This window comes from Gorilla gorilla, chromosome 14 (genome assembly GCF_029281585.2).
Source record: "Gorilla gorilla gorilla isolate KB3781 chromosome 14, NHGRI_mGorGor1-v2.1_pri, whole genome shotgun sequence".
Classification (NCBI taxonomy): Eukaryota; Metazoa; Chordata; class Mammalia; order Primates; family Hominidae; genus Gorilla; species Gorilla gorilla.
The window spans coordinates 95,039,633-95,064,748 of NC_073238.2; the positions used below are offsets into that span (position 1 = coordinate 95,039,633).

General features: G+C 43.4%; 1 protein-coding gene across 4 annotated transcripts; it reads right to left on the reverse strand.

The window, feature by feature from the left end:
* Positions 1-10,035: 10,035 nt before the first annotated feature.
* Positions 10,036-14,829, reverse strand: SPRY2 (sprouty RTK signaling antagonist 2). 4 transcript variants are annotated; one of them, XM_004054630.5, is made up of 2 exons: positions 14,693-14,829; positions 10,036-11,816 (listed from the first exon to the last, which is right to left on the reverse strand). In XM_004054630.5, exon 2 carries the CDS (start codon positions 11,763-11,765, stop codon positions 10,818-10,820), a length of 948 nt encoding a protein of 315 aa, XP_004054678.1. In that variant the 5' UTR covers positions 11,766-11,816; positions 14,693-14,829; the 3' UTR covers positions 10,036-10,817. The 4 variants fall into 4 exon arrangements, with proteins under 4 accessions (XP_004054678.1, XP_055215609.1, XP_004054680.1 ...); XM_055359634.2 differs by lacking the exon at positions 14,693-14,829 and adding an exon at positions 13,928-14,658; XM_004054632.5 differs by lacking the exon at positions 14,693-14,829 and adding an exon at positions 12,903-13,730.
* Between the last annotated feature and the right edge of the window lie 10,287 nt (positions 14,830-25,116).

Genomic DNA, 25,116 nt, shown 5'->3' on the forward strand with positions numbered 1-25,116 from the left:
GGCACGTGCTTGTAGTCCCAGCTACTTGGGAGGCTGAGGCAGGAGAATAGCTTGAACCCGGGAGGCAGAGGTTGCAGTGAGCCAAGATCGCGCCAGTGCGCTCCAGTCTGGTGACAAAGTGAGACCCCCATCTCAAACAAACAAACAAAACAAAACAAAACAAAAAAAAGACCAGGCGCGGGGGCTCAAGCCTGTAATCTCAGCACTTTGGGAGGCTGAGGTAGGCGGATCATGAGGTCAGGAGATTTAGATCATCCTGGCTAACACAGTGAAACCCCGTCTCTACTAAAAATACAAAAAAATTAGCTGGGTATGGTGGTGGGTGCCTGTAGTCCCAGCTACCCGGGAAGCTGAGGCAGGAGAATGGCATGAACCTGGGAGGCAGAGTTTGCAGTGGGCCAGAGATCGTGCCACTGCACTCCAACCTGGGCGACAGAGCGAGACTCCGGCTCAAAAAAAAAAAAAAAGAAACATTAATAAACAACATTTATAACATCAACAAACTCTAAAAATGCACATCTCTTTATATATATGTGTGTGTGTGTGTGTAATTACTAGAAGCCATTATTTAGAAACTTAAATCTCTTGTAAATAAATATTGATCTGAAATTTATTAATTCTTTTAGCTTCATATCACTTTTCTTCTTCTTTTTTTCAAGAACGAATCCCTTTCTCATCCACGCTTGGCTGTCTGGACTCCTACCTACCACTCCATTTTTGGAAAATCATCCAAGTCCCTTTGTGACATTACCCTAAGAAACTTCCCTGATCCCACTTACTACACCCAAGATAGAGTTAGTCACTTTCCCTTCATATGTATTTTAAGTCTTTTATCATGTTTCTTATACTCTATAGTAAATACGTATGTAGTTGTCCTACAGACAACTTCCAGCAAGGCAGATGATGTCTTATACCTTCAGTATTTAAAACTGTGCCTGACAAGGGGAACTGATAGGGGGTGGAATTCAACTGAAACAAGTTAGAGTTACTATTTCTTTAGTACTTACTTTGTACCAATCACAAAGGCTAATATTTCACGCACATCTCTTCAACCTTCACAGTAACCTTTCGAGCAGGAAGTATTATCTCTCAGATGAAGACATTAGGCTTGGGAAAGTTGAGTAACTTGCCTTTGGCCACACAGCTAATAAGTAACAGAGAAGGACGTTTGTACAGGGGCTTGTCACCAAGGCTAATGAACTTAAAGCACTATAGGAAAGTAGGTGTATTGGACATATATTGATATTTTACAGATACAGGTCATTTTTCTTTTCTTTCTTTTTTTGAGACGGAGTTTTGCTCTTGTTGTCCAGGCTGGAGTGCAATGGCACAATCTCGGCTCACTGCAACCTCCGCCTCCCAGGTTCAAGCGATTCTCCTGCCTCAGCCTCCTGAGTAGCTGGGATTACAGGTGTGTGCCGCCACACTCGGCTGATTTTTGTATTTTTAGTAGAGATGCGGTTTCATCATGTTGACTAGGCTGGTCTCGAACGCCTGACCTCGTGATTCGCCCGCCTCAGCCTGGGATTACAGGCGTGAGCCACCACGCCTGGCCCCCTTTTCTCATAGAATTTTAGAGGCTTAGCACTTAGAATGGAAATTCCAAAGTTATGGTCACAGTAATCTCCACCTGTCCTTTGACCTCTTTCTCTCACACAGCTGACAGCATTTCTTGCCGTGTATTGGAAGGATATATGAATATATTACCTTCTCCTCACTACTCTCGCAGCTTTCTCTGTGGCGGGTTTATTTCTTTTCTTTTTTTTCTTTTCTTTTTCAGAGAGGGGGTCTTGTTCTGTCTTATATTCACCATAATCTCAAATTCCTGGGCTCAGGTGATCCTCCCACTTCAGCCTGTTAAGTATTAGCTAACAAGTAACAGAGAAGGGCATTTGCACAGGCGCTTGTCTCCAAGGCTAATGAACTTAAAGCACTATAGGAAAGCACGTGCATTGGACATACATATTTTTACAGATACAGATCATTTTTCTGATAGAAAAATTTTTCACATGTAGTCCTAATAGCTAGGACTACAGATGCATGCCACTATGCCTGGCTAATTTTTTTTTTTTTTTTTTTTTGAGACGGAGTTTCGCTCTTGTTGCCCAGGCTGGAGTGCAATGGCGCGATCTCGGCTTACCGCAACCTCCGCCTCCCGGGTTCAAGCAATTCTCCTGCCTCAGCCTCCCGAGTAGCTGAGATTACAAGCATGCACCACTATGCCTAGCTAATTTTGTAGTTTTAGTAGAGACGGGGTTTCTCCATGTTGAGGCTGGTCTCGAACTCCTGACCTCAGGTGATCCGCCTGCCTCAGCCTCCCAAAGTGTTGGGATTACAGGCGTGAGTCACCGCGCCCGGCTCTGCCTGGCTAATTTTTAAATATTATATTTTTTAAAGACAGGGTCTTTCTATGTGCCCAAGCTAATCTTAAACTGCTGGCTTCAAGCAGTCCTCCTGTCACTGGGATTACAGGAATAAGCCCCTCACGCCCAGCTACAGCAGGGTTTCTCAAATTAAGCATTATTGGGATATTGGGCTTGATAATTCTTGTTATGGAGGGTTGTCCTGGGTATTGTAGGATGTTTAGCAGCATCCCTGGCCTATACCCACTAGATGCCAGTCGTTTCCCACTCCAGCCCCCAGTAGTGAAAACCAAAAGCGTCTCCAGACTTTGACAAATGTCCCCTGCCGGGTCAAATCACCCAAGGCAGGAAGCAGACTTTTTTTTGTTTGTTTGTTTAGTTGGAGTCTTGCTCTGTCACCCAGGCTGCAGTGCAGTGGTGCGATCTTGGCTCACTGCAACCTCTGCCTCCCGGGTTCAAGTGATTCTCCTGCCTCAGCCTCCCAAGTAGCTGGGACTACAGGCGCCTGCCACCATGCCTGGCTAATTTTTGTATTTTTAGTAAAGATGGGGTTTCACCATGTTGGCCAGACTGGTCTCAAACTCCTGACCTTGTGATCCCACCTTGGCCTCCCAAAATGCTGGGATTACAGGTGTGAGCTGCTGCACCCGGCCAGCTACCAGTCATTTTCTATGATTTATAATCTAATTCCTAGATAATCAGCTTCCAAAGGGTCATGAGCAGTCATTCCTCATTTGCTTGTTCATAGTCATAGATCTAACGAATGCTTTTTCCCTATCTACCATAATACCTTTTACACTGAAGATACACAATAAATACTAAATTAGTGACAAGTAATTACACTCTGGGCCTATAGTTTTGGTTGTTCATGTAAAAGGGCAAAGAAACAGATGACATATTATCAGAGTCACATCATGTGACTTTTCACAGATGGTTTGAAGTAAACCAGTACTCTGTAAAATAATCCATATTTTCAGTATTTCCAAAGTTTAAGCTTACACTTACAGTTCAAACAAAACTAAATCAATTAGGCTCTATCCTAATGGTGTAGGTCAGAGTCCAGGTGACATCAAGACCTAAATGCAAATGTTGATTGTGTGGTTGCCCATGTTCCTGGAGTCAGTTACTCACTACTACAGTCATGTGTCAGAGACAAACATCTCTTGGGGCATCCTAGCCATTAGCTTTGCTAACAGAGCAGGTACTAAATTTATCCAAAGGCTTTGAATGTGCTATTGCTTGATACATGCTAGGCTGCTTGGTCACTACATTTTATAATGTTCACAGTGGCCATTAGATATGCAAATTTTTTGTTTTGTTTTGTTTTGTTTTTGTGGCAGAGTCTTGCACTGTCATCTGGGCTGGAGTGCAATGGCATGATCTCGGCTCACGGCAACCTCCCGAGTTTTCCTGTCTCAGCCTCCCGAATAGCCTCTCGAATAGCTGGGATTACAGGTGCACACCACTACACCTGGCTAATTATTTGTATTTTTAGTAGAGACGGGGTTTCACTATGTTGGCCAGACTGGTCTCAACCTCCTGACCTTGTGATCCGCCGGCCTCAGCCTCCCAAAGTGCTGGGATCACAGGCATATGTCACCACACCCAGCCTAGATATGCAAACTTAAATGCTGTTCTGAACTTATAAAGATGACTTTCTAATAGGAAACTCAGGAGCGGCCTTCTAGTGTGAGTAGCTACAGATACATTTTGGCTATTTTATGACTACTTTGGAGGAGGAAATCTGCGTTTGAGGCCAGGATGGGTGCCCTATGCCTACTAGGAATCTGGAGAAATGAGAGATGATACAAACATGATATTTATTGGAACCCTGCTTGACTGTAAACACTATTGGTGCAAGTCAATAAACTAGATTTTATTTGGAGCAAAAACTATTCCAAAAATGAAAGTTGCATTGGCCTAGGAACTGGAGAGGGTCACATAGGTTTTGAGAGCCATGTGAGCCTGAGCAGCCAGGTCTCGGGTATTTTTTGGCAAGGGCAGAATTGCTCCAAAGCTCAACCACTTCTTTTCACAATATCATTTACACTTTTTTTTTTTGCCCCCCTAACTTGATTATTTCCAATTCATCCTTCTCTAGGTACAGAAGCAAGCTAAAATTATGGGTTAATGGCAAAAGGTAAATTCCAGCAAGAACTGGAAGAACAAGAATAGAGAGATCTTTTCAACTTGTTTCTTAGTTCTACATCTTGAAAAAGTATTTTTTTATTTGTATTTTTTTAAGGGAAGGTTTTAGTGAGTCATGAATCTCAAAATTAAGAATAAACATAGCGACTGGGCGCGGTGGCTCACACCTGTAATCCCAGCACTTCAGGAGGCCGAGGCGGGCAGATCACCTGAGGTCAGGAGCTCGAGACCAGCCTGACCAACATGGAGAACCCCGTCTCTACTAAAAATACAAAATTAGCCGTGTGTGGTGGCACATGCCTATAATCCCAGCTACTCAAGAGGCTAAGGCAGGAGAATCACTTGAACCCAGGAGGTGGAGGTTGCGGTGAGCTGAGATCATGCCCCTACAGTCCACCCTGGGCAAGAAGAGCAAAACTCCATCTCAAAAAAAAAAAAAAAAAAGAATGAACATAGCAACATGTAGTTGTTCACATATTCATTAAACACCTCTACAATTCATTTTAGGATGTGGATATGGGATGGTGAGCATAGTTTTATTTAATGAGTGATGCTAATTCTGTTGCAACTGTCTTAGCAAAAACTCTTGAGGTATTTAAGTATCTGAAACCATTGCAAAGACATGGTGATCAAACCAACTAACGAGAATGCATCCATGTTTCCCTCAATTTCTGCACTCTCATAGCATCTTGCTTGTTCTTCTAAGTCCTGTCTTGCATTAGAGTTGCTACCGCTTTCCTTTTGCATTAGATCAACTGGCCAGTAATTTGTAAGCAGTAGGCATCCAAAAACTAGGTTGAAATGCCAAATTTATATTTCTGTGCCCAAATTCTCTTCCAAGTGAGTCCTTGTATTAAGTCAAATTATTTATTCTTCTCTGTGTATTAGCAACTGTTTTGAGAAATAAATTCATAAGTGATGCTGAAGCCTTACATGTCTCATCTAGCCAAGCCAGAGGCCAAGGCTTTCTAATCTCCTTTAACAGTTTATTTAAAAAAAAAAAAAAGTATGAGTTGCCAAATAAGATTGACTTTTAAAAATTATTTAAGTCAATCAAAATGTAGTATTAAATAAAAATGTAAAACATTTGCTAGGCATGGAAAAAAGTTTAAATGTTACTTTTTTCCTCTTTTGCTATATTTCTATCTCCCTTTTTTCTTCTTTGATTGTAAATTAAATGAATGTGTTAAGTTAAATTTTGACCAGAGGTGCAGTATCATCAGCGGTATTCACATTTTGCCTCTCATTATTCACACAGTTGTCTCTTGTGGTGAAAAGGGAGTGGCAGTGTGGCGTACAAATAAAATCTACAGTATAGGACATATACAATCTGACTCTTATCCTCTTGTGAATGGCCAAACCCATGATGAAATACTCCAGATGTATAGCTTTACTTTGATGATCAGTTTTACGTCAAATCAGATAGGCCTTGTTAAAATTCTAATCTGATCTCCTCCACTCAATGGAGACCCACCCTTAGTATGTCATAAAGAAGTGAGGCATTAGACCAAAGTAAAATAGAAATTAACATGACTTTTGCCTTAACGGATATTGCAAACCAGAGACTGGATACTGATACAATAATGACGTGACTAGTTAATAACCTACTATTATATGTTTTCTTTATGAAAATAATGTAAAATATTCTCCACAAGTTGACAGACCTGTTTTTGAGCTGTACAAATTCAGCCCATTTTCAAAGTTGAAACTTCTGTGTTTATACCCTGGTCCTTGTGCACATTTAGGAGAGGAAGACAAATGGCCAATTGTGGGTATGACTTCAAGTGAAACTCTAAAACCATTAAACCTTTGAAAATTTTGACCTAAATGCTTAAAAGTTAATAAATTACATCAAACCCATCAACTGCCTATCAAATACCTTACAGCACTGTGCAAGAGCAAATTCATTTATCTGACATCATCAGTACCTTAACTTACATATCCTGGAGTCAAGTAGTCCTTGAGACAGAAGTATACTGAAGAAAGAAGTTATGCAAAAAGTTTGGTTGGGATTACTTGCTTGGGTTTTGGCTTTCTTCTTTCACAGAGAATCCCCAGAGCAAGCTACAACATGGCAGAAATTTGGCAGGGCCTTAAAATCTCCTCCTCAAAACACATAAATGAATGTTTTAAGTAACAACAATCAAGTTGTCATTCTTATATGAATCTCAAATATAGAGCATCCACAGGTTTAAAAAAAAATTAAAAAGCAAGAAACCACAAAAATGATTAAAATTCCCCTAAATGCTTAGCAGTTATGTTTGCATTATCATCATACTTTTACTCTATCACATCAAAATAATGGCCATTGGATTACGAATTTATCATGTTATAATTTTTCATGAACTTTAAATAGAGATTAAGAAATTGAGGTTATTCCTCCATATTTTTTCCCAAGTGAGATAATTTGCAACATTAAAAGTTATTTTTGGCCAAGTGTGATGAATCACCTGAGATCAGGAGTTCGAGACCAGCCTGGTCAACATGGTGAAACACAATCTCTACTAAACATACAAAAATTAGCTAGGCATGGTGGCGTGCCCCTGTAGTCCCAGCTACTTGGGAGGCTGAGGTAGGAGAATGGCTTGAACCCGGGAGGTGGAGGTTGCAGTGAGCCAAAATCCTACCACTGCACTCCGGTCTGGGCAACACAGCAAAACTCTGCCTCAAAAAATAATAACATAAAAAATAAATAAAATTGCTGGGTGCGGTGGCTCATGCCTGTAATCTCAGCACTTTGGGAGGCTGAGGTGGGCAGATCACCTGAGGTCAGGTGTTCAAGACCAGCGTGACCAACATAGTGCAACCCCATCTCTACTGAAAATACAAAAATTAGCCGGGCATGGTGGTGCGCACCTGTAATCCCAGCTATTCAGGAGGCTGAAATGAAGCAGGAGACTCTCTTGAACCCAGGAGGCAGAGGTTGCAGTGAGTTGAGATCGCGCCACTGCACTCCAGCCTGGGTTACAGAGCAAGAGTTCGTCTCAAAAAATAAAAACAAAAATAAAAATAAAAATAAGAAATTATTTTTAATGCAGTGAATGAGTGCCAGTTGCTTTTAATCTATTAGATATAAATATTTAATCTTCCATATTTTGAAAATTAATTCTATGCTGGTATATAGATAAAGTCAACATTTAACAGGTTAGTTGGAAGCTTCTTGAGAAATCCAATTTTCTTTTTTTTTTTTTTTAAGACAGAGTCTTACTCTGTCGTCCAGGCTACAGTGCAGTGACACGATCTTGGCTCACTTCAACCTCCACCTCCCAGGTTCAAGCAATTCTCCGGCCTCAGCCTCTCAAGTAGCTGGGATTATAGGTGCCTGATATCATGCCCACTAATTTGTATTTTTAGTAGAGACGGGGTTGCATCATGTTGGCCAGGTTGGTCTCAAACTCCTGACCTCAAGTGATTCACTTGCCTCAGCCTCCCAAAGTGTTGGGATTACAGGCGTGAGCCACCATGCCTGGGCTCCAATTTTCTTATTTATCTTTAAACAAATTATTTTCATAGGACTTAATATACTTAATTCAAATCCTCTTCAAATTTCAGTTGACTATCACTTTATGCTCTATATTCAAACCAATGAGTTATACTTTAGAGATCAGAGCCCGTTAAAAAACTGAATTAGAGGCCGGGCGCGGTGGCTCACGCCTGTAATCCCAGCACTTTGGGAGGCCGAGGCGGGCAGATCACGAGGTCAGGAAATCGAGACCATCCTGGCTAACACGGTGAAACCCGGTCTCTACTAAAAATACAAAAAAATTATCTGGGCGTGGTGGCGGGCGCCTGTAGTCCCAGCTAGCCGGGAGGCTGAGGCAGGAGAATGGCGTGAACCCGGGAGGCAGAGCTTGCAGTGAGCCGAGATCGCGCCACTGCACTCCAGCCTGGGCGACAGAGCGAGACTCCGTCTCAAAAAAAAAAACAAAAAAAAACCAAGTTAGAAAGCAATTCCTAGGTCAGTAGTTGCCACACTGCACATAATCACTTGTAGAATGATTAAAAATGCTAATTTCTAGGCCACACCATCAGATTCTGACTCAGTAACTATGGGAAGAGGTTCTTACTTTTTCAATAAACACTCAATGACATCTGATGCAATATGTCTAAGAATACTTTGAAAGCCACTTATGCGGTGAAAAAAAATATTTAACTCACAATTTCTATACCAAAAAGAGCTCTGTCTATGCACATGGCAGTTTTTGATGAACAAAGCTAATCAGTCAAAATTTTTGTGCTTTACACATCTTGAAAACTATATAATGAATAAGAAACCCTACCCTATTCTCCAGCAACGGAATTCTTCCTTAGACCACCAGGGTGACGTTTTAAGAGTGTTAGAATTGAAACATTCAGTAACTCAAAGTTGAAGCTTAAATCATTTCTAAGTTAACTATGTTTCTTAGAGGAAGTCAGAGGGAATTGAAGGTCCTTAGAGCAATGTCTTAATGTAGGAGGCTATATAGTTCCTTGAAAGCCAATTTTAAAAAACAAAACAGAAGACAACCTGTACTAAGAAGGAGCCTCAGAACAGGAAACAAGAGATTAAACAATAATGACAGATAAATTATTTTCTAGACTTCCGGTGACTCTTGGCAGCAAAAGTACAAACTTTTGGAAAAAAAAAAAAAAAACATCAGCCACAAAGTGACTAATCAAGTGACTTAAAACCTAATAGTTGTCAAGATGGGCTTGCAGCAGCTCGCTGTACCTTTGCTTCTAAAAGACAGCTCCAAGCACACTGACTCTCATGCTGCATCTTTTTCCCAGAGCAACAATTTTCTGAATAATCTGATTGAATAAGTCAGGGCCTTAAATTGGCCTTCTTTGGCTTGAGTAAGACCAATATCAGATCAAATTTTATGACACCAAATACCAGAATCAAAGCAAGTTCTATTTTTCATGTCTTTTCTAACATAAGGAATTAGGTAAAATGGTGATGTTTCAGAGTCAAAAATTAAATAGACTGGAAAAAACACTGCCACGATCAGCTAAGTCAGGAAAATATTTTTGGCCTTAATTGTAAGAACTGATCTGTGAATACTGCATGTCTGAGACACAGGTGACATTCAATAAATGTTTATTGAGCTAAACTCATTTCAGTAGTTTTGAATTATCCTCATGGAATTAATCCTTGATACTGTATATAAAGAAAAAGCTTAACTGTTAATTTTTAAGGAAAGTCTCCTGAATCAAAGATTTAAAAAAAAAACAAAAAAAAACCTCTGCAGAACAAACACAAGTCAGATAATCTGCAAAAAAAAAAGGGGGGGGGAGGAACAAGAACAATGATATAGCTAAAATCAGCTCCCATATAAGTACAGATAATAAGTTAAATGTTGTTCTCTTGATTGCTAGAATTGTCTCTGAAAAATCATCAAATCCAGCTTACTTTAAAGCAGCAATCATAAAATAATTCTATAGACAAGTGATTAACTATTTCATTAAAATGTTACCCTTAACATAAAATGTAGTTTCTTACACTTGAAAGAAACAAAAGATAAAAGAAGACAAAACAGCTCAGTTTAATTTCAAACGTTAATATATTTTCTATTTTATATTGGACATATGCATCTGTAACCCCTCATTTGCAGCAACTATCACATCCTCATAAAAGGGGCAAAATTTGTAAGATGCCTCTTAAAATAAATATTCTTTTTTATAAAATAATAAAACTTCAAATAAATATTCTTTACACTAAACAATATGTTGAAAAAATTAGAAAATAAAGGTTGAATTTTACTGTAACTGTACAATATACATGAAGTCCAAAGGGAAATCAGAGTCTTACAATAAAGGCTTTCTGTAAGGCAAAATACAATCTAAAAACATACTGATTGATTCACATTCTTCCGAATGTACAACATATTAGTATAATATTTTGTGTCTGTGCCATGTAGTATGGCACAACTTGTTTTTCACAGTTGCAAATATTATTGTATATACAAAAATATAGCACATTCTCTCTGGAGAAAACAATGGAAAAAAGTCATCTGCTAATTTACAAGTTTTGCAAGTACTATTCACAAACAAAAACTTTGCCTAGGAGTGTCTGTGTTGCTTTAGCTTATGCAATACATGGGTCACCAAGTTCTGTATCTCATACTTTGAGCTCCATTAGCTGAGTTCTAACAAGCACATCAGTTAAAATGGCACATGGACAAAAAGCATTTCACCGCAAACAGCAAAGACTATCCCAACTTTCTATTAACAGTGCCAAGATTATAACTGTTTAGTTGGTTGCATATGTGTATTAAAAAAAGAAAGAAAAAATCCTCATTACTGTAATATTCCTGATTAATGATGCTATGTTGGTTTTTCAAAGTTCCTAGGGGGGATAGTGGGAACTTTGCAGCAAACTGTGTTTGAGTTTTTACAGCGGCAACCAGGCCTGTTAACCCGGTCATAACACCCCTGGCACAATTTAAGGCAACCCTTGGCTGGAAGGTAACACCATAAACAAGGCAAAAAGAGGGACATGACACCCATGGCCGACCATCGTGTACAACAGTGAGACTGGCTGCAAGAACATGGGTTGTCAGCACAGTTGTCCTCATCATCATTAGAACAGTGATAGAAGAGACCTTTCACACAGCATACACAAGTCCCATAGTCAATCACGTTCTGGGCCGAGCAAAGGCACTGCTTGTCGCAGATCCAGTCTGATGGCAGAGGCCTTGGGTAGGTGCACTCCTTACATTTGCACTTGCCACAGTCCTCACACCTGTAGGCGTGCAGGCCCAAATCTTCCTTGCTCAGTGGCTTAAGCTCACCTGGCTTGAGCTCAGATTTGGGTTGCACCCGGATTATCCCATCAGCAACAGGCCCGGAGGAGAAGGATGATCCTAGCAGTCTCTGTTCAGAGGAGCTGCTGCTGGTACTTGTCCTCGTACTGCTCCGCGACCCTGAGCTGACCGTGCTTATGGATCTGGACAGAGGGGCTCGTGCAGAAGAATGGACCTGCGAGTGCTGGAGCCTAGGAGGCTGGCGGTGCTCAGGCAGACCGTGGAGTCTCTCGTGTTTGTGCTGAGTGGAGGGGCGAGGAGCAGGCTTGAGACCAGGTCTTGGGACGACAGTAGGCCCCTCTGTGTACTCATTGGTGTTTCGGATGGCTCTGATCTGATCCAGAGACAAGACATGTACCTGCTGGGTGAGGGCGTCTCTGGGGTCGGGCTCCCCACGCTGTCTGCCACCGTCACGGGGCGTCTGCAGCAAGGGCTGCGACCCGTTGCCACTCTGAGCTCTGGCCTCCATCAGGTCTTGGAAGTGTGGTCACTCCAGCAGGCTTAGAACACATCTGAACTCCTGAGGAAGCCAAGAGGAAAGAACGGTTGATACTCTAAGATACTTCCCACTCTCCACCCACCTGAATTGACTCCTCACTTCCCACTTTCCCTAGAGAAACAGGATTTGAAATGGAATGGCAGTAGGGAGGTATTAGCCATATGATCAACAACGCATGTACCCAAAAGTAAAAATTACGGCGGGCTACTGACAATTCTGTAATCCTGTGATGTACAACAATACAAAGCTGATCTTTGAGTCACTTAAGTAAGAATTCCTTATTCAAAGAAACATACAATTTGTAAGGTTCAGGTTCAACGTAAAAATCGCAAGGAAGTATTGCTGGAATATAACACTGCTACCAATGTTTTCAAAAGTTGAAAATCCTTTCAAAATTTGAAATAGGTTTCCATTTGTCATAGTCATTTTTGCCTTAAGCGTTAATAATGCAACCTAGAAGATTCTTTCTTGGTTCTTAATTTTTACTTTTACATCAAACACTTTAACTGTGACGTATACGGCATTCTGTAACTTTTTCAAACCCGGTAGAATGAATATGGCATGTAAAAAAGTAAATACCCAAATTCTACAACAATCATGCCATTTTTTATTAATTGTATAGTAGCACAAAGTTATAGAACTAAAAGCAAATCAAATCCTATTAGGTGCCAGAAACACATTAAAGCAAACTTACACAGCAAGAAGAAGACAAGAATTTATTTTCAACTTCTCAACAACTTAAGAATTAAGTACTTTACAGTCTGATAGCCTAGAACACCACCTTAGATTCTGCAGCTAAAAGGTTGTTCTCCCTGCTAATTGAGAACACAAACGAAGTGATAATAACCAGAAAAGCGTTTTAAAAATTCAAATGTCACATTTCGTATCTAGCATTCTGTCAAGGAATTCCTTAAACTGCAGTCCTTCTTCAATTTCAAAACGATCACCCCCTTTCCCAAGCCTATATGACAATAAAAAGTATAAAACAGGCAAAAGTGGACCTTTATCCGATCTCTGCTCTTTAGAATAGAGGCCACAGCGAACAAGGCAGGTGACAAACGTCTCCCAATTCGGAGCAAGGCAGTGCTGGAAACCGGATCTCCTCACCTCCAAAAGAATGGCAGAAGACAACGCTGCCCCTTGCTTTCACTTAGTTTATCTCCTCTCTGTGCCCCAACACCGTCCCCAGCAGGTGGGACACAGCCGATCCCCAGGGGAGTTTCTCCAGGCGGACTGACGCTGTCCATGGGCCAGGCTGCCCCTCTGCTTACGATCCCCAGACTCAAGACAGGCGGGGGCCGCGGGCGCCTCCGAAGGGTACGTGTCACGAAATGCAGGAGCACACTTCCCCCGCCTCCCTCTCCCCAGCTAAGATCTCCCCCAACTCAAGAGAACTGCCTTCCAGCCCCAAGGAGCCACTCCGCCCCCAGGCAGAGGTCACGCCGCCCACTGCCAGGCTTTCTGCAAAGCCCCTCGGACATCCGGCACAGGTTTCCCACCCCGACACTGCGAGCACGAAAGCCCTGCCGGAGACACGCAGCCAGGACGCACAAGTCCAACCCACGCACACACAGCGACTCCACGCTGCACTGACCGAAGGGGGCATTGCCTGTAATCTGCACACGCCTATCTCCTTTTGGGTCGAGAGAAAAAAAAAAAAAAAGATATCATATTTCTTAAAGTGAAAGAAAAATGGCTTTTTAAAAAAAGGGCATTTTCCAGGGTCCCACTGCTCACTCCGGGCGCGCAGGACCCAGCTCCCGGAGCTGTAAACTTTCGGTGCAGATTTGCTTGCAGTCAAAGTAGCATCTTTGAAAGAAAAGGGGGCTTTTTTGTTTTTATTTTTTAAGTGATTTCTGCCGATCCGATCCCTGGCCTCCTTCTTCGAAGCTGGACTCCCCACCTCCGCCCCTCTTCTCTTTCCCAGTCCCCCCTCCCCTTTGAAAGTGCTTTGAAACCCCCATTAAGAACAGTGTGTGATCAGACTGAGGATTAGGGGAAAAGAACTTCAGCTCCAGGGTGGGGCAAACGGACACAGAAACTGCTTTGTAAAAAACACACAAGAATCCAAATTAAAACACAGCAACAACAACAACAAAAGGAAATAAAAAATTGCTTCTTTTGCCACCTACTTTCAGCTAATGGAAAATGATCGCGACCGCTTGATGACTTTCTTCCTGCGCTGGGTCAGCCCGAGCTTCCAAAAATAAAATAAGTGTGACCCAGGCTGACCACGAAGAACGGAAGAGAGAGAGCTGCACTTCCGAACCGCAGAGACCCCGGCGCCAGGCAGGGCGACGCTCCCACCCGCTCCGGGCTAGACTGTCCACACGGAGCAGAGGCGGGCACTCCCTCCACCCGGCACCCTGCCTTTTTCTCACCCTGGGGGTCTCCTGCCCCCGAGGCGGGCAACCTGTGTCCCCCAGCCCCACCAGCGCCCCGCCTAGGGACAGCCTCTCCCTGGACTTTGCCTTCCACCAAGAGGAGGAACAGGTTAGAAATGCGGGCGCCTGCAAAGGCAACCTGGAAAATACAAAGTGTTTTTCTCTCCCTCTCCCGCTCTCAGCGCCGAATTCGCGGCCAGTGCACGGCTGGGAGCAGGCTTCAGGCTAGCTGTCCTCCGTCCCAACCCCCTAGAGCGCGGGGGCGCGGGGTCGCCTGTCGGGGACACTGCACGGGGTGCATACAGAAGTCCCCGCAGAGGCAGGCCGAGCCCAAGCCCCGGGCGAGGCAGGTCCGCGGGGAGCGCCCCGGATCCTCGCGAAGACCCTGCGGGATTTGAGAAAGGGAGGCTCGGGGAGAGACGGACCCAACTCCTGGTCCGGCTGCACCTACTCCATGTTGCCCACAACGCGCCGGCCGCGGCGCCAGGAGGGGAAGAGCCAAACGTGCCTCACCGTGATCGCGGCTTTGCACCAACCCCTCTCCCTTGGATTCTCTTCTTTCTGCGATGTGCAAATAAATCCAGTCTCGATGCAAACTTTTTTCCTTTCTTTCCAACCTCTGCTTCAGACCAACTTCCGAGCAATCGGCGGGAGAAAAAAAGAGAATTCGGAGCCAAATTCCCCGCTGATGAACACTCCGGGGTTCGGGGCTGGAGACGACCCCCCTTCTACAAGCGCACGCGGAGTATTTCCTCTTTTTTCTCAATGAACAAGAGGCCGAAGCGCCAACGGCAAGTCCCTTTTCCTGGCAGATGAGCGAATGGGAAAAGAAAACGGCCTTACGGAGAACCTAAAGCCAGATCGCCAAGTGGTGCGGCCGGGGCCGCGTCGTAGCGGAGGCGGCGCGGGGGCGCGGGCCGGGCCGGGCCGGGCGGGCGCGGGGGCCTGGGCGCTGCGCGCTCCGCCGGCCCCTCTCCTCCGCTAGCGCTGCGGCGCGCAGCTCTCGGCGGTGCAGACTGGGCGTTGTGGAGGCGAGGCAGCGAGGCCGAGGCGGGGGCGGTGGGTGCGGAGGAGGAGGAAGAGGAGGAGGAGGAGGAGGGTCTGGGGCCCGCCCGGGGGGGGGCTCGCCGTTGGCCTGCGCCCTCGCCTTTCCGGAGGAGGCAGGGAGCTCTGCGGCGGCCGCGGCAGCAGTAAATGGCGTCATGTGGATCCGAGGCGGAACAGAGCAGTTGTTGTCCCAGAGGATATATCGCATCCGGTCCCAGCTCATTGGCTCCGCGGGGCTACATTCACTCACACTCCAGCGCCCGCCAGCGCTCCGAGCCGCAGGAGGCATTCAAAAGGGCAACCGCGCCGCCCCGCGCGTCCCCAGGCCGGTCCTGCCGCCCGAGCGCCGTCACGCGGGGCGCCCGCGGGGCCGGGCTGGGCACTGCAGGGTCAGTTTATCTAGTTTCAAGGAAACACTGACCTTAAGGTTTCCCCAGAGGCAATGAGGACGAGCCAGAGGCTCGAGCTGACTTAGGGAACTTTCTCCTTGCCACCAGGAAAGGGGAATGAACATTTAAGACTAATCCGGGCCACGCAGTGTTAGAATGAAAAACAAGTTGCAGGTTTTAAGACTTTATCCAGAATCCATTTCAAGTCTACCTCTCCCCTTTTCTGTTCCCCTTTGCGGAGCGGGTGACGGGGGCTGGGGCGGGGGGAGAAGAAGGGGGAGGGGAAGGGGAGCGGGAAGTGAGGTGGGAGGGCTATTGGTTTATTCTTTGTCTACTGGATTAACCCGATTATACACCAGGCACCAGCACAAACCGCCTCCCCCACCTCCGAGCCTTGTACGGGAGGAACGGAATGCAGATTCGAGTTTCAAGTACCTTCTGCTCTTGCTGGGATTTGCTTTTGATTGTGTCGATTTGTAGTTTTTCCGTTTATTAGAATTTCATTTTTAAGGGGGGTTATCTATGAATGGAGGCTTTTTGAAGAGCTTCCTTACTATTTTGCTTCATGCAATAGCTAAAGTCTACAGTCTAAGCCTTTTAACTTAATTCATTAATAGACAGGAACATGATTACTCAGGGCGACAGCATGGGCTTCCGAAATGGGGGGGTGGGGGGGGAGGGAAGGGTTGGCTCACTGCAGATTTCCTTCTTCCCTTAACTAAAAGTCATCCTTCATTTCCCACTTTTCTTGCCACCTAGAACATTTCTCAAGATTCTGTTGTCCATGTTGAAGGTGTACTATTCTTTCCCATTTACAAAAAAAAAAAAAAATAAAGATAGAAAATGCATACATATGCACTGTCCTAGCTGCCGTTCATTTACTAAGAAATGTGCCTTCACGTGGGAGCACCAGTGGAAAATTAAAACTTGCGCATACACACGCCTAATATTGCATTCTGTCGAGCGACTTACAGAATGCTTTTACTTTACAGGGAAGTACCTGCTTGTACGGTCAAAATTCCCGAATAGCACCTGCGATCTTGCCCCATGCGGGGTGTTCTTGAAAGCAGTGTTAGGAAAACATGGTGCTTCACTCGTCCAGCTTTAACCCAATCCATTTGCAGCTACCCTGGAACTAGCTGCCTTCTTCTGAGCTCCTGCTCTAGAATGTCCCCAGCGCGCTCTCTGCCTCGCTGGGGTCTCACCCTGACTTCTCCATGTTTCTCTAGGGCTCTCCTCTTTCTCTAGGGATTTGGAACCAGAGATGGCAAGGGAAGTGGCATGCGTTATTTCCGGGCGCTGGCCTACGTCCCCTGACCCCTAAGGTGAGGGTGGACGAGGCTACAACGGCCTGCTCCCGAGCGTCCCGGGACTGCGGGCGCAAAACAGCTGGGCCTCTGTGGCCACAGCCGTTCGCCGGACGCCCGAATCCATTGAGCCGGCGGTGAACGCAGGCGCCGCCGCGCTCGCGGGCCCTCTGGCCACCAGGGGGCGCCCGCCCGGCGCGGGGCTAAGGCTGCTTTCTTCTCCGGGACACGACGCGGACAGGCTGGGTTACCTTCCAAAACGTGTGTGCATTAGGCCGGCTGGTTTAAAATGAATACAAAGATATTAATATAAACGACACAGAAGATAGCTTTCCCTCCTGTCTGCTTGGGAGGGTCAAAGCCTGGTTGTGCAAGGCTAGGCAGGAACGTGCTGCCGGTGTGCGGCCAGCAAGTCTCTCGAGCAGAGCAGGTGAAAGCAACGCCGTCGCTTCGCCTCTTCAAACTCCTGCACTCGATGGCGGCTTTTTAGGAGACATCTGTGCCTTGCTTGTCTCCCAGCGCTGCAGGAACTTTGCGAAGACACATCGTTAGGGATCAAAGCATGCAATGGAATTTAGATCAGGAACTTCCAGCTGTTTAGAGAACCTTATATTTTTATGGAGTTAATAGGGAAAAATCTAGAAATTTGTATCTTATCTTCCATGAGCTATAAAGAATCTCATGTCATCTAGCTCTTCCTCCCACCCCCTTTCCTCACAATCTCCAGTTTGCTGACTGGGAAAACATTTAACCTGTAACTTAAGTTCAAGATAAACACAAGAACCCTTTGGATTCTTTCTAATTTACTCCTTAGTCTTTATATTAATTACTGCAACTGTTACTCTTTTTCAGAGACTGAAGAGTATAAAGCTACTATATTGTGCCTCCAAAGTTTAGTTAGAGAATTATAATCCAAAAGAGGAACTATGTTTTTGTGTATGTATGATGCATGCACAATGAAATGTCTAGTGCAGCTATTGTAATGTGTTCCCAAACTGATTCTCATGTTACATTCCAAAATTATAACTGAGACTAATTTTGGAAGATACTTTCAGAAGTATGATAAAATGTAAGGCAAAACTTAACACTACACACACACACACACAAACCTGTTTTCAAATGTGTTGTGGAACGTTCTAGAGAGACAACTCTGACACATGAACAGGTGTTGCCATTTGCCTAATGCTGGAAAATACAGAATCTATGGAAATCCATGCTGCACCAATAACTCACTTCTAAGTTTCTTTCTTTCTTTCTTTTTTGAGACGGAGTTTCCCTCTTATTACCCAGGGTGGAGTGCAATGGTGCGATCTTGGCTCACTGCAGCCTCCGCCTCCTGGGTTCAAGCGATTCTCCTACCTCAGTCTCCCAAGTAGCGGGGATTACAAGTATCCGCCACCAAGCCCGGCTGATTTTTTGTAATTTTTTTAGTAGAGATGGGGTTTCACCATGTTGGCTAGGCTGGTCTCGAACTCCTGACCTCAAGCGGTCCACCCACCTTGGCCTCCCAAAGTGCTGAGATTACAGGCATGAGCCACCGCGCTTGGCCCCAAGTTTCTGATACTCACCAAGTAACACACCTTCCTAGTACTTGTCGTTAAATAGGACTCTGGTCACACACTTGGGATCTGTCATCTCTGGCTTCATTTTATATCCTGTATTCATTTATTTATAATTACTTCATTTTACAACTATAATCTCAACTTTTTTCAATGAGACAGTACATAAAATATGTGCATTTTGTTTTTTTCCAATCTTTGGTTGAAGCCATCAATAGACATCCTTCTTTGCTAGTAGGTGTGTTGAGTGAGTTGAAGTGAGATATTTGTAAGATTGCACTTGCTGGCTGGTGTAAGCTTTGAATTTATGTTGTAGTAACGGGAGAGTGCATCTTTTAGCAACTGTAGCTCGTTTTTCTGGGATTGAACAAACCACTTGGCCTTAATAGGTTTAGTCCTAGTACTGATATCTTGCAATGATATCACACATTCTTGAGAAAAAGAAGAATGAATAGCTATTTGGTTAGTTTGTTAGTTCTATTACCAAGGCAATCTATTTGAAGATGGCACAGAATGTAACAGTGTGTGCTGCTTCCACGACTAACAATTTGGGGCTTTCAACCATTATCTCTCCTAACAGCCTAGTTGCAATAGTAAAATTAGTCTATGCATGGCCTCTTCAGGGACCTTCCTGAGACAAAGGGTTTTGTAATGATGGACCTTTTGCTTTGACAACTGTGACTCTAGTCATTTCACTTTTGAATCTCCCAAATTCTGTTGATAATGCGTCTAGAAGGGAATTGGGAGTGGCTGTAACAAAAGATGCAAAGGAATTCAAAATAGACCACTTGAGTTCTTATCTAGATTGCTTGAAGGACTGGAAACAGTTATCTCTGGATCTAACCTTCTTTGGAGATATATTCTTTATCCCTAACTAAACTGGGGGAAAGCTCTGGGCTTGTCTCAGGGTAAGAGGGGTGGTGTTGCAGAGTCGACCTTGAGCTCCAGGCTCCTGCGGGTCTGGTTTTTTCCGGAGGCCTTGTATTCAACTGGGATCCACCTGGTGATTTTTACTGGTTAATTAATGAATACTCACTCCTGTGAGATGCATGCACATTATGACTACAGTTTATGCAAGGTCTGATGTGAACTGAAGTTCTATAACAAGGCAGAAACAGAATTTCTCTGCTGGCCAACACGATTTTTCTCATTATTTTTTTCAATTTATTTATCCTTTGGTTTGAAGATTAAACTTCTTTGTAGGACTGATGTGTGCAGAGAAAACCTAATCAGTGAGGACATTGCATTCTTTCACTGCATTTCCCTGAATAGCCCTGGGTTTATTTGTTTTTGTTTGTTTTTAACATTTGATCCCCTATGTTCTGGATCATATAAGCAAAAATCATTAATTGAAATTAGTATTTGGATATTACTGGCCAAGATTAGTAGCAGTTGGAAGATTTTAGCCCCTGAATAGTTGGAGGGTTTTGCTTTTATACTTCCTATTATGTGGACACTTGTTGGTCAAAAGGGCATAGGAAGTTCAACCTGTTCTCTAAGAAAGATGTAGTTAAACAGATTCCACTTAAGCCATTCTTACTGTGCAGATGCCACACAACATCAGGGCTGCCGGCCAGCTCGGAATTAACCTCCGCTAACAGATCAAGTCCAAAATTGTTCAGTTTGGTAAACGGACTATGATTGCATGCAGATTTAGTTTGTTTGTTCCTTTGGACAGGAAGTGTTTTGAAGTTACAGAGAATCATTTGAGAATATTGTGGGGTAGGTAGAAACAGCTTTGTTTGTGCATATTGTGTTGGATGGAACTTTAAAGGATAGACTGCTCCAAGGATCTGGAGACTATATATCAAGGCTGCCTTGGACTTCTTTGGAACCTGGAATTGAAACAGGAAGATTCTTCACCCTCTCATTCATTTTCTTTTCTTTTCTTTTTTTTGCTCTCTCTCTCTCTTTTTTTTTTTTGTGACAGGTCTCACTCTGTTACCCAGGCTGAAGTGCAGTGGTGTGGTCATGGCTCACTGCAGCCTTGACCTCCCTGGCTCAAGGGATCCTCCCACCGCAGCCTCACAAGTAGCTGGGACTACAGTCACATGCCACCACGCCAGGCTAATTTTTTAAATTGTTAGTAGAAATGAGGTCTTATTATGTTGCCCAGGCTGGTCCTGAATTCCTAGGCTCAAATGATCATTCTGTGTCAGCTTCCCAAAGTAGCTTACAGTGGCTTACAGGAGTGAGCCACTGTGTCCAGCCCAGCATTTCATTCTTAAAAAAAGAAAGCACTCACTCCGATCTCTGTAGACACTAGACACTCAATAAACGCTTTTCAATGAATGAATGAAATTAAGAAGTATAATTAGGCCGGGTGTGGTGGCTGACACCTGTAATCCCAGTGCTTTGGGAGGCCAAGGCAGGCGGATCCTCTAAGGCTGGGAGTTCGAGACCAGCCTGACCAACATGGTGAAACCCCGTCTCTACTAAAAATACAAAAATTAGCTGGGCGTGGTGGCGCATGCCTGTAATCCCAGCTACTCAGGAGGCTGAGGCAGGAGAATCGCTAGAACCTGGCAGGCAGAGGTTGTGGTGAGCCAAGATTGTGCCATTGCACTCCAGCCTGGGAAACAAGAGTGAAACTCCATCTAAAAAAAAAAAAAAAGAAAAGAAAAGTATGATTAAAATAAGATAATATTTTAAAGTCTTAATTTTGTAAAAGGAAATTCACAGTTTTTGAATTCTTTAATGGCAGAAGTTAAGTCATTCTGCTGTTCTAGAAATTACCATTGTGTTTTGCATAATTATTAGGAAGTGACTGAAACAAGTTTGTTAAGGCTATGATTGTTTTGTTTTGTTTTGTTTTTTGAGACAGAGTCTTGCTTTGTCACCCAGGCTAGATTACAGTGGCACAATCATAGCTCACTGCAACCTCTGCTTCCTGGGTTCAAGTGATTCTCTTGCCTCAGCCTCCTGAGTAGCTGGGACTACAGGCTACCTATTAGCCTGTCACCATGTCCGGCTAATTTTTGTATTTTTTCTAGGGGTGGGTTTCACTATGTTGGCCAGGCTGGTCTTGAACTCTTGACCTCAAGTGATCCACCCCCCCTTGGCCTCCCAAAGTGCTGGGATTACAGGCATGAGCCACTGCACCTGGCCAGGGCTATGACTTTTAATAGGTGAAATATTAAATACTTATTAAATTACAAATAAATCTTTATGGAAATGTTAGGTAACTGGAAATAAAGCTGTAGGGAACATCTAGTTTTAAACTATATAGCAAAGAAATTAGCAAACAGGATGATGATGGGTGGGTAAAGAATGTAGGTAAAAGTAAACTTTTTACTTTGAAAGATATGACTATATTAATAATTAAAATTAAGTGTTAAACTGTAATTTCAAATAAGAAGTTAGCAGTCTGTTAACTTTCAAGAACACATTTTAAAAATAGCTCAAGGAAGCCGTCAATTAGTGGACAGTTTGCCGTTCATGTTGTATGTGAGAAATCCCCTTGCACTTTTGGTAAGTATTCTTCTCACCCTCATTTTACACCACAGAGACCTTCTTGCATTATATCCTAAAATGTGTTAAAATAAATATATGAGCAAAATTAAAAATTAGATCTTCAGTCTGGGCACAGTGCTTCATGCCTGTAATCCCAGCACTTTGGGAGGCTGAGGAGGATGGATCACCTGAGGTCAGGAGTTCAAGACCAGCCTGGCCAACATGGTGAAACCCCGTCTCTACTAAAAATGCAAAAATTAGCCAGGCGTGGTGGTACACATCTGCAGTCCCAGGTACTTGGGAGGCTGAGGCAGAATTGCTTGAATGCAGGAGGCAGAGGTTGCATTGAGCCGAGATCGTGCCACTGTACTCCAGCCTAGGCGACAGAGAGACACTCTGTCTCAAAAAAAAAAAAAAAGAAAAAAAAAAAAAGAAAAAGAAAAAGAAATTAGATTTTCAAAATCATTATTTTCTTTTTTTAAACTGTGTTGCTAATAGAGAAAGATGCTCAAGATTGAACTTTTGATATCATAATAGGTTCCAGAGACTTTGGTAGTTCAAGAGAGCTGGATTTGGATGCAATCTAGACCACTTTGAGTGAATCTGATCACAATTGCCTGTTGCTTAGATTCTCCCCTGGCTTCACATTACTTTCTGGGTAAAGATCCAAGTCTTTCAAACAACTTCAAGGTCCTACTCTGGTCTGGCTGTTTTCCCTCACCAGACTCCTGTTACACCAGTTCTCTTCTCTTCTCTTTTCTTTCTGTTTTTACACACTCTCTTGCTTTCTACCCTGCAGTTATGAAGGCTACTTTTTAGTTGCTCAGAAGCACCTCTCTCCTGCAACAGGGCCTTATTACATGCTATTCCCTGATGCACTTTTCTTATTAACCTTATTTGCTTTATTAACTCTTATTTATCTTTCTCTTTTCATTCTCTTTCTTTCTTTTTTTTAGACAGGGTCTTGCTATGTCACCCAGGCTGGAATGCAGTAGTCCTATCCTGGCTCACTGCAGCCTTGAACTTCTGGGCTCAAGCAGTCCTCCTAATTCAGACTCCTGAGTAGCTGAGACCACAGGCATGCACCACCGCCATGCCTGGCTAATTAACTTTTTTTTTTTTTTTGGTAGAGACAGTTCTCACAATGTTGCCCACGATGGCCTACTTATCTTTCAAATCCCTGTTGTCATATTCTCAGGAAAGCTTTTTCTGACTTCTCTGACTAGGTGAAATCCCACCTTTTTTTCTCATGACCTTCTCCGGTGCAACTATACATGTAATTGTGATTGTTTCATTAATAACTGTCTCTTTCACTGTATTTTAAGGTCCATGAGGGCTGGAATCCAAGTCTGGTTTTGCCCACCATTGTATTTCCAGCACCGAAGGGCCTAATACATACAGGGAGCTCAAACATTAGTTTTCAATAGGATGAATGAGCCAGGCGCGGTGGCTCACGCCTGTAATCCCAGCACTTTGGGAGGCCGAGGCGGGCGAATCACGAGGTCAGGAGATTGAGACCATCCTGGCTAACATGGTGAAACCCCGTCTCTACTAAAAATACAAAAAATTATCTGGGCGTGGTGGCAGGCGCCTGTAGTCCCAGCTACTCGGGAGGCTGAGGCAGGAGAATAGCATGCACCTGGGAGGCGGAACTTGCAGTGAGCTGAGATCGCACCACTGCACTCCAGCCTGGGGACAGAGCGAGACTCCGTCTCAAAAAAAAAAAAAAAAAAAAGGATGAATGAATAAATGACTGAAATAATTAACTTTAGTCCCCACCTGTAAAAGAGGGGCATGGGGTCACTTGGAAGACTGGATGACATAAAGTATCTACCCAGCCTAGCATATGGGAAGTTCTCAATAAGTAGCTGTAATAACTTCAGTTAAATGGGGCTTGATAGTTTATTTAGTAAAATTAGCTGTTTTGCTTCCATACTTTCAAAAAGCTTTAAACTTAGTAGAATTTGATTTATTTTATGTTTGCATAAACACAGGAATAATAATTTAGAGATTTAGAATAAGTTTTAACTGTATTTAGCTGTGTTTACCTAGTAATAGACAGTGTTTCTTACATTAAATCTTAACCGTACATTGACTTTTCTTTCATGTATGACTTCTTCAAAGTACATAAAACACTTTAGGGAAGAAGGGACCTGTTTAGCTGATATGGTTGTTTCTAACTAGAATATCTACTCGTTGAATTATTTGTTCAGGAAATCTGGAGGCTTGAGAATGTAAATTCCCTCTTATTTGAGGGAACATTTAGGATATTATCCAACATTTAGGCTCTTATCCAACACTGGATTGAAGTATATATTTTTGGAATGGAGCCCTGTATCTGAAATGGTTTAGAAGCTCCATGCCCCATTAGGAGGAACAGGTACATTCACCTATAATAAATTATGTAATGGCATAGGTATTTGTTGTACAGTAGAATGCAGTGGTATTTCACTCTTTTGAATTCTTTAGGCTACTATGATCCTGTAAATGTAAATTTGTATAGGAGTTAGAATAAAAATCATTGGCCGGGTGTGGTGGCTCACACTTGTAATCCCAGCACTAATTTTAAATGATTTATTAGGAAGCTAAAATTCTCTACATATATACTGAGGGTGTGAGTGAAAAAGACTCTTAGGTTTGTAGCAAGTACAATAACCTTACAATGGAATTCAGTTCTAGGCAGAAGATGAAATACTTGAGTTCCAAGAAAGAGTCCTATAAGTCTGAGACATCATCATGGCATTTCAACACCAGGCAGGGCCAGGGATTGTGGCAGTAGACAAACGATTCTTTTTTTTTTTTTTAATTATTCTTTTTTTATTATACTTTAAGTTCTGGGAGACATGTGCGGAACGTGCAGGTTTTTACATAGGTGTACATGTGCCATGGTGGTTAGCTGCACCCATCAACCCATCATCTAGGTTTTAAGCCCTGCATGCATTACATATTTGTCCTGATGCTCTCCCTCCCCTTGTCCCCCATCCCCCGACAGGCCCCGGTGTGGTGTTCCCCTCCCTGTGTCCATGTGTTCTCATTGTTCAACTCCAACTTATCATTGAGAATATGTGGTGTTTGGTTTTCTGTTCCTGTGTTAGTTTGCTGAGAATGATGATTTCCAGATTGATCCATGTGCCTGCAAAGGACATGAACTCATTCTTTTTTATGGCTGCATAGTATTCCGT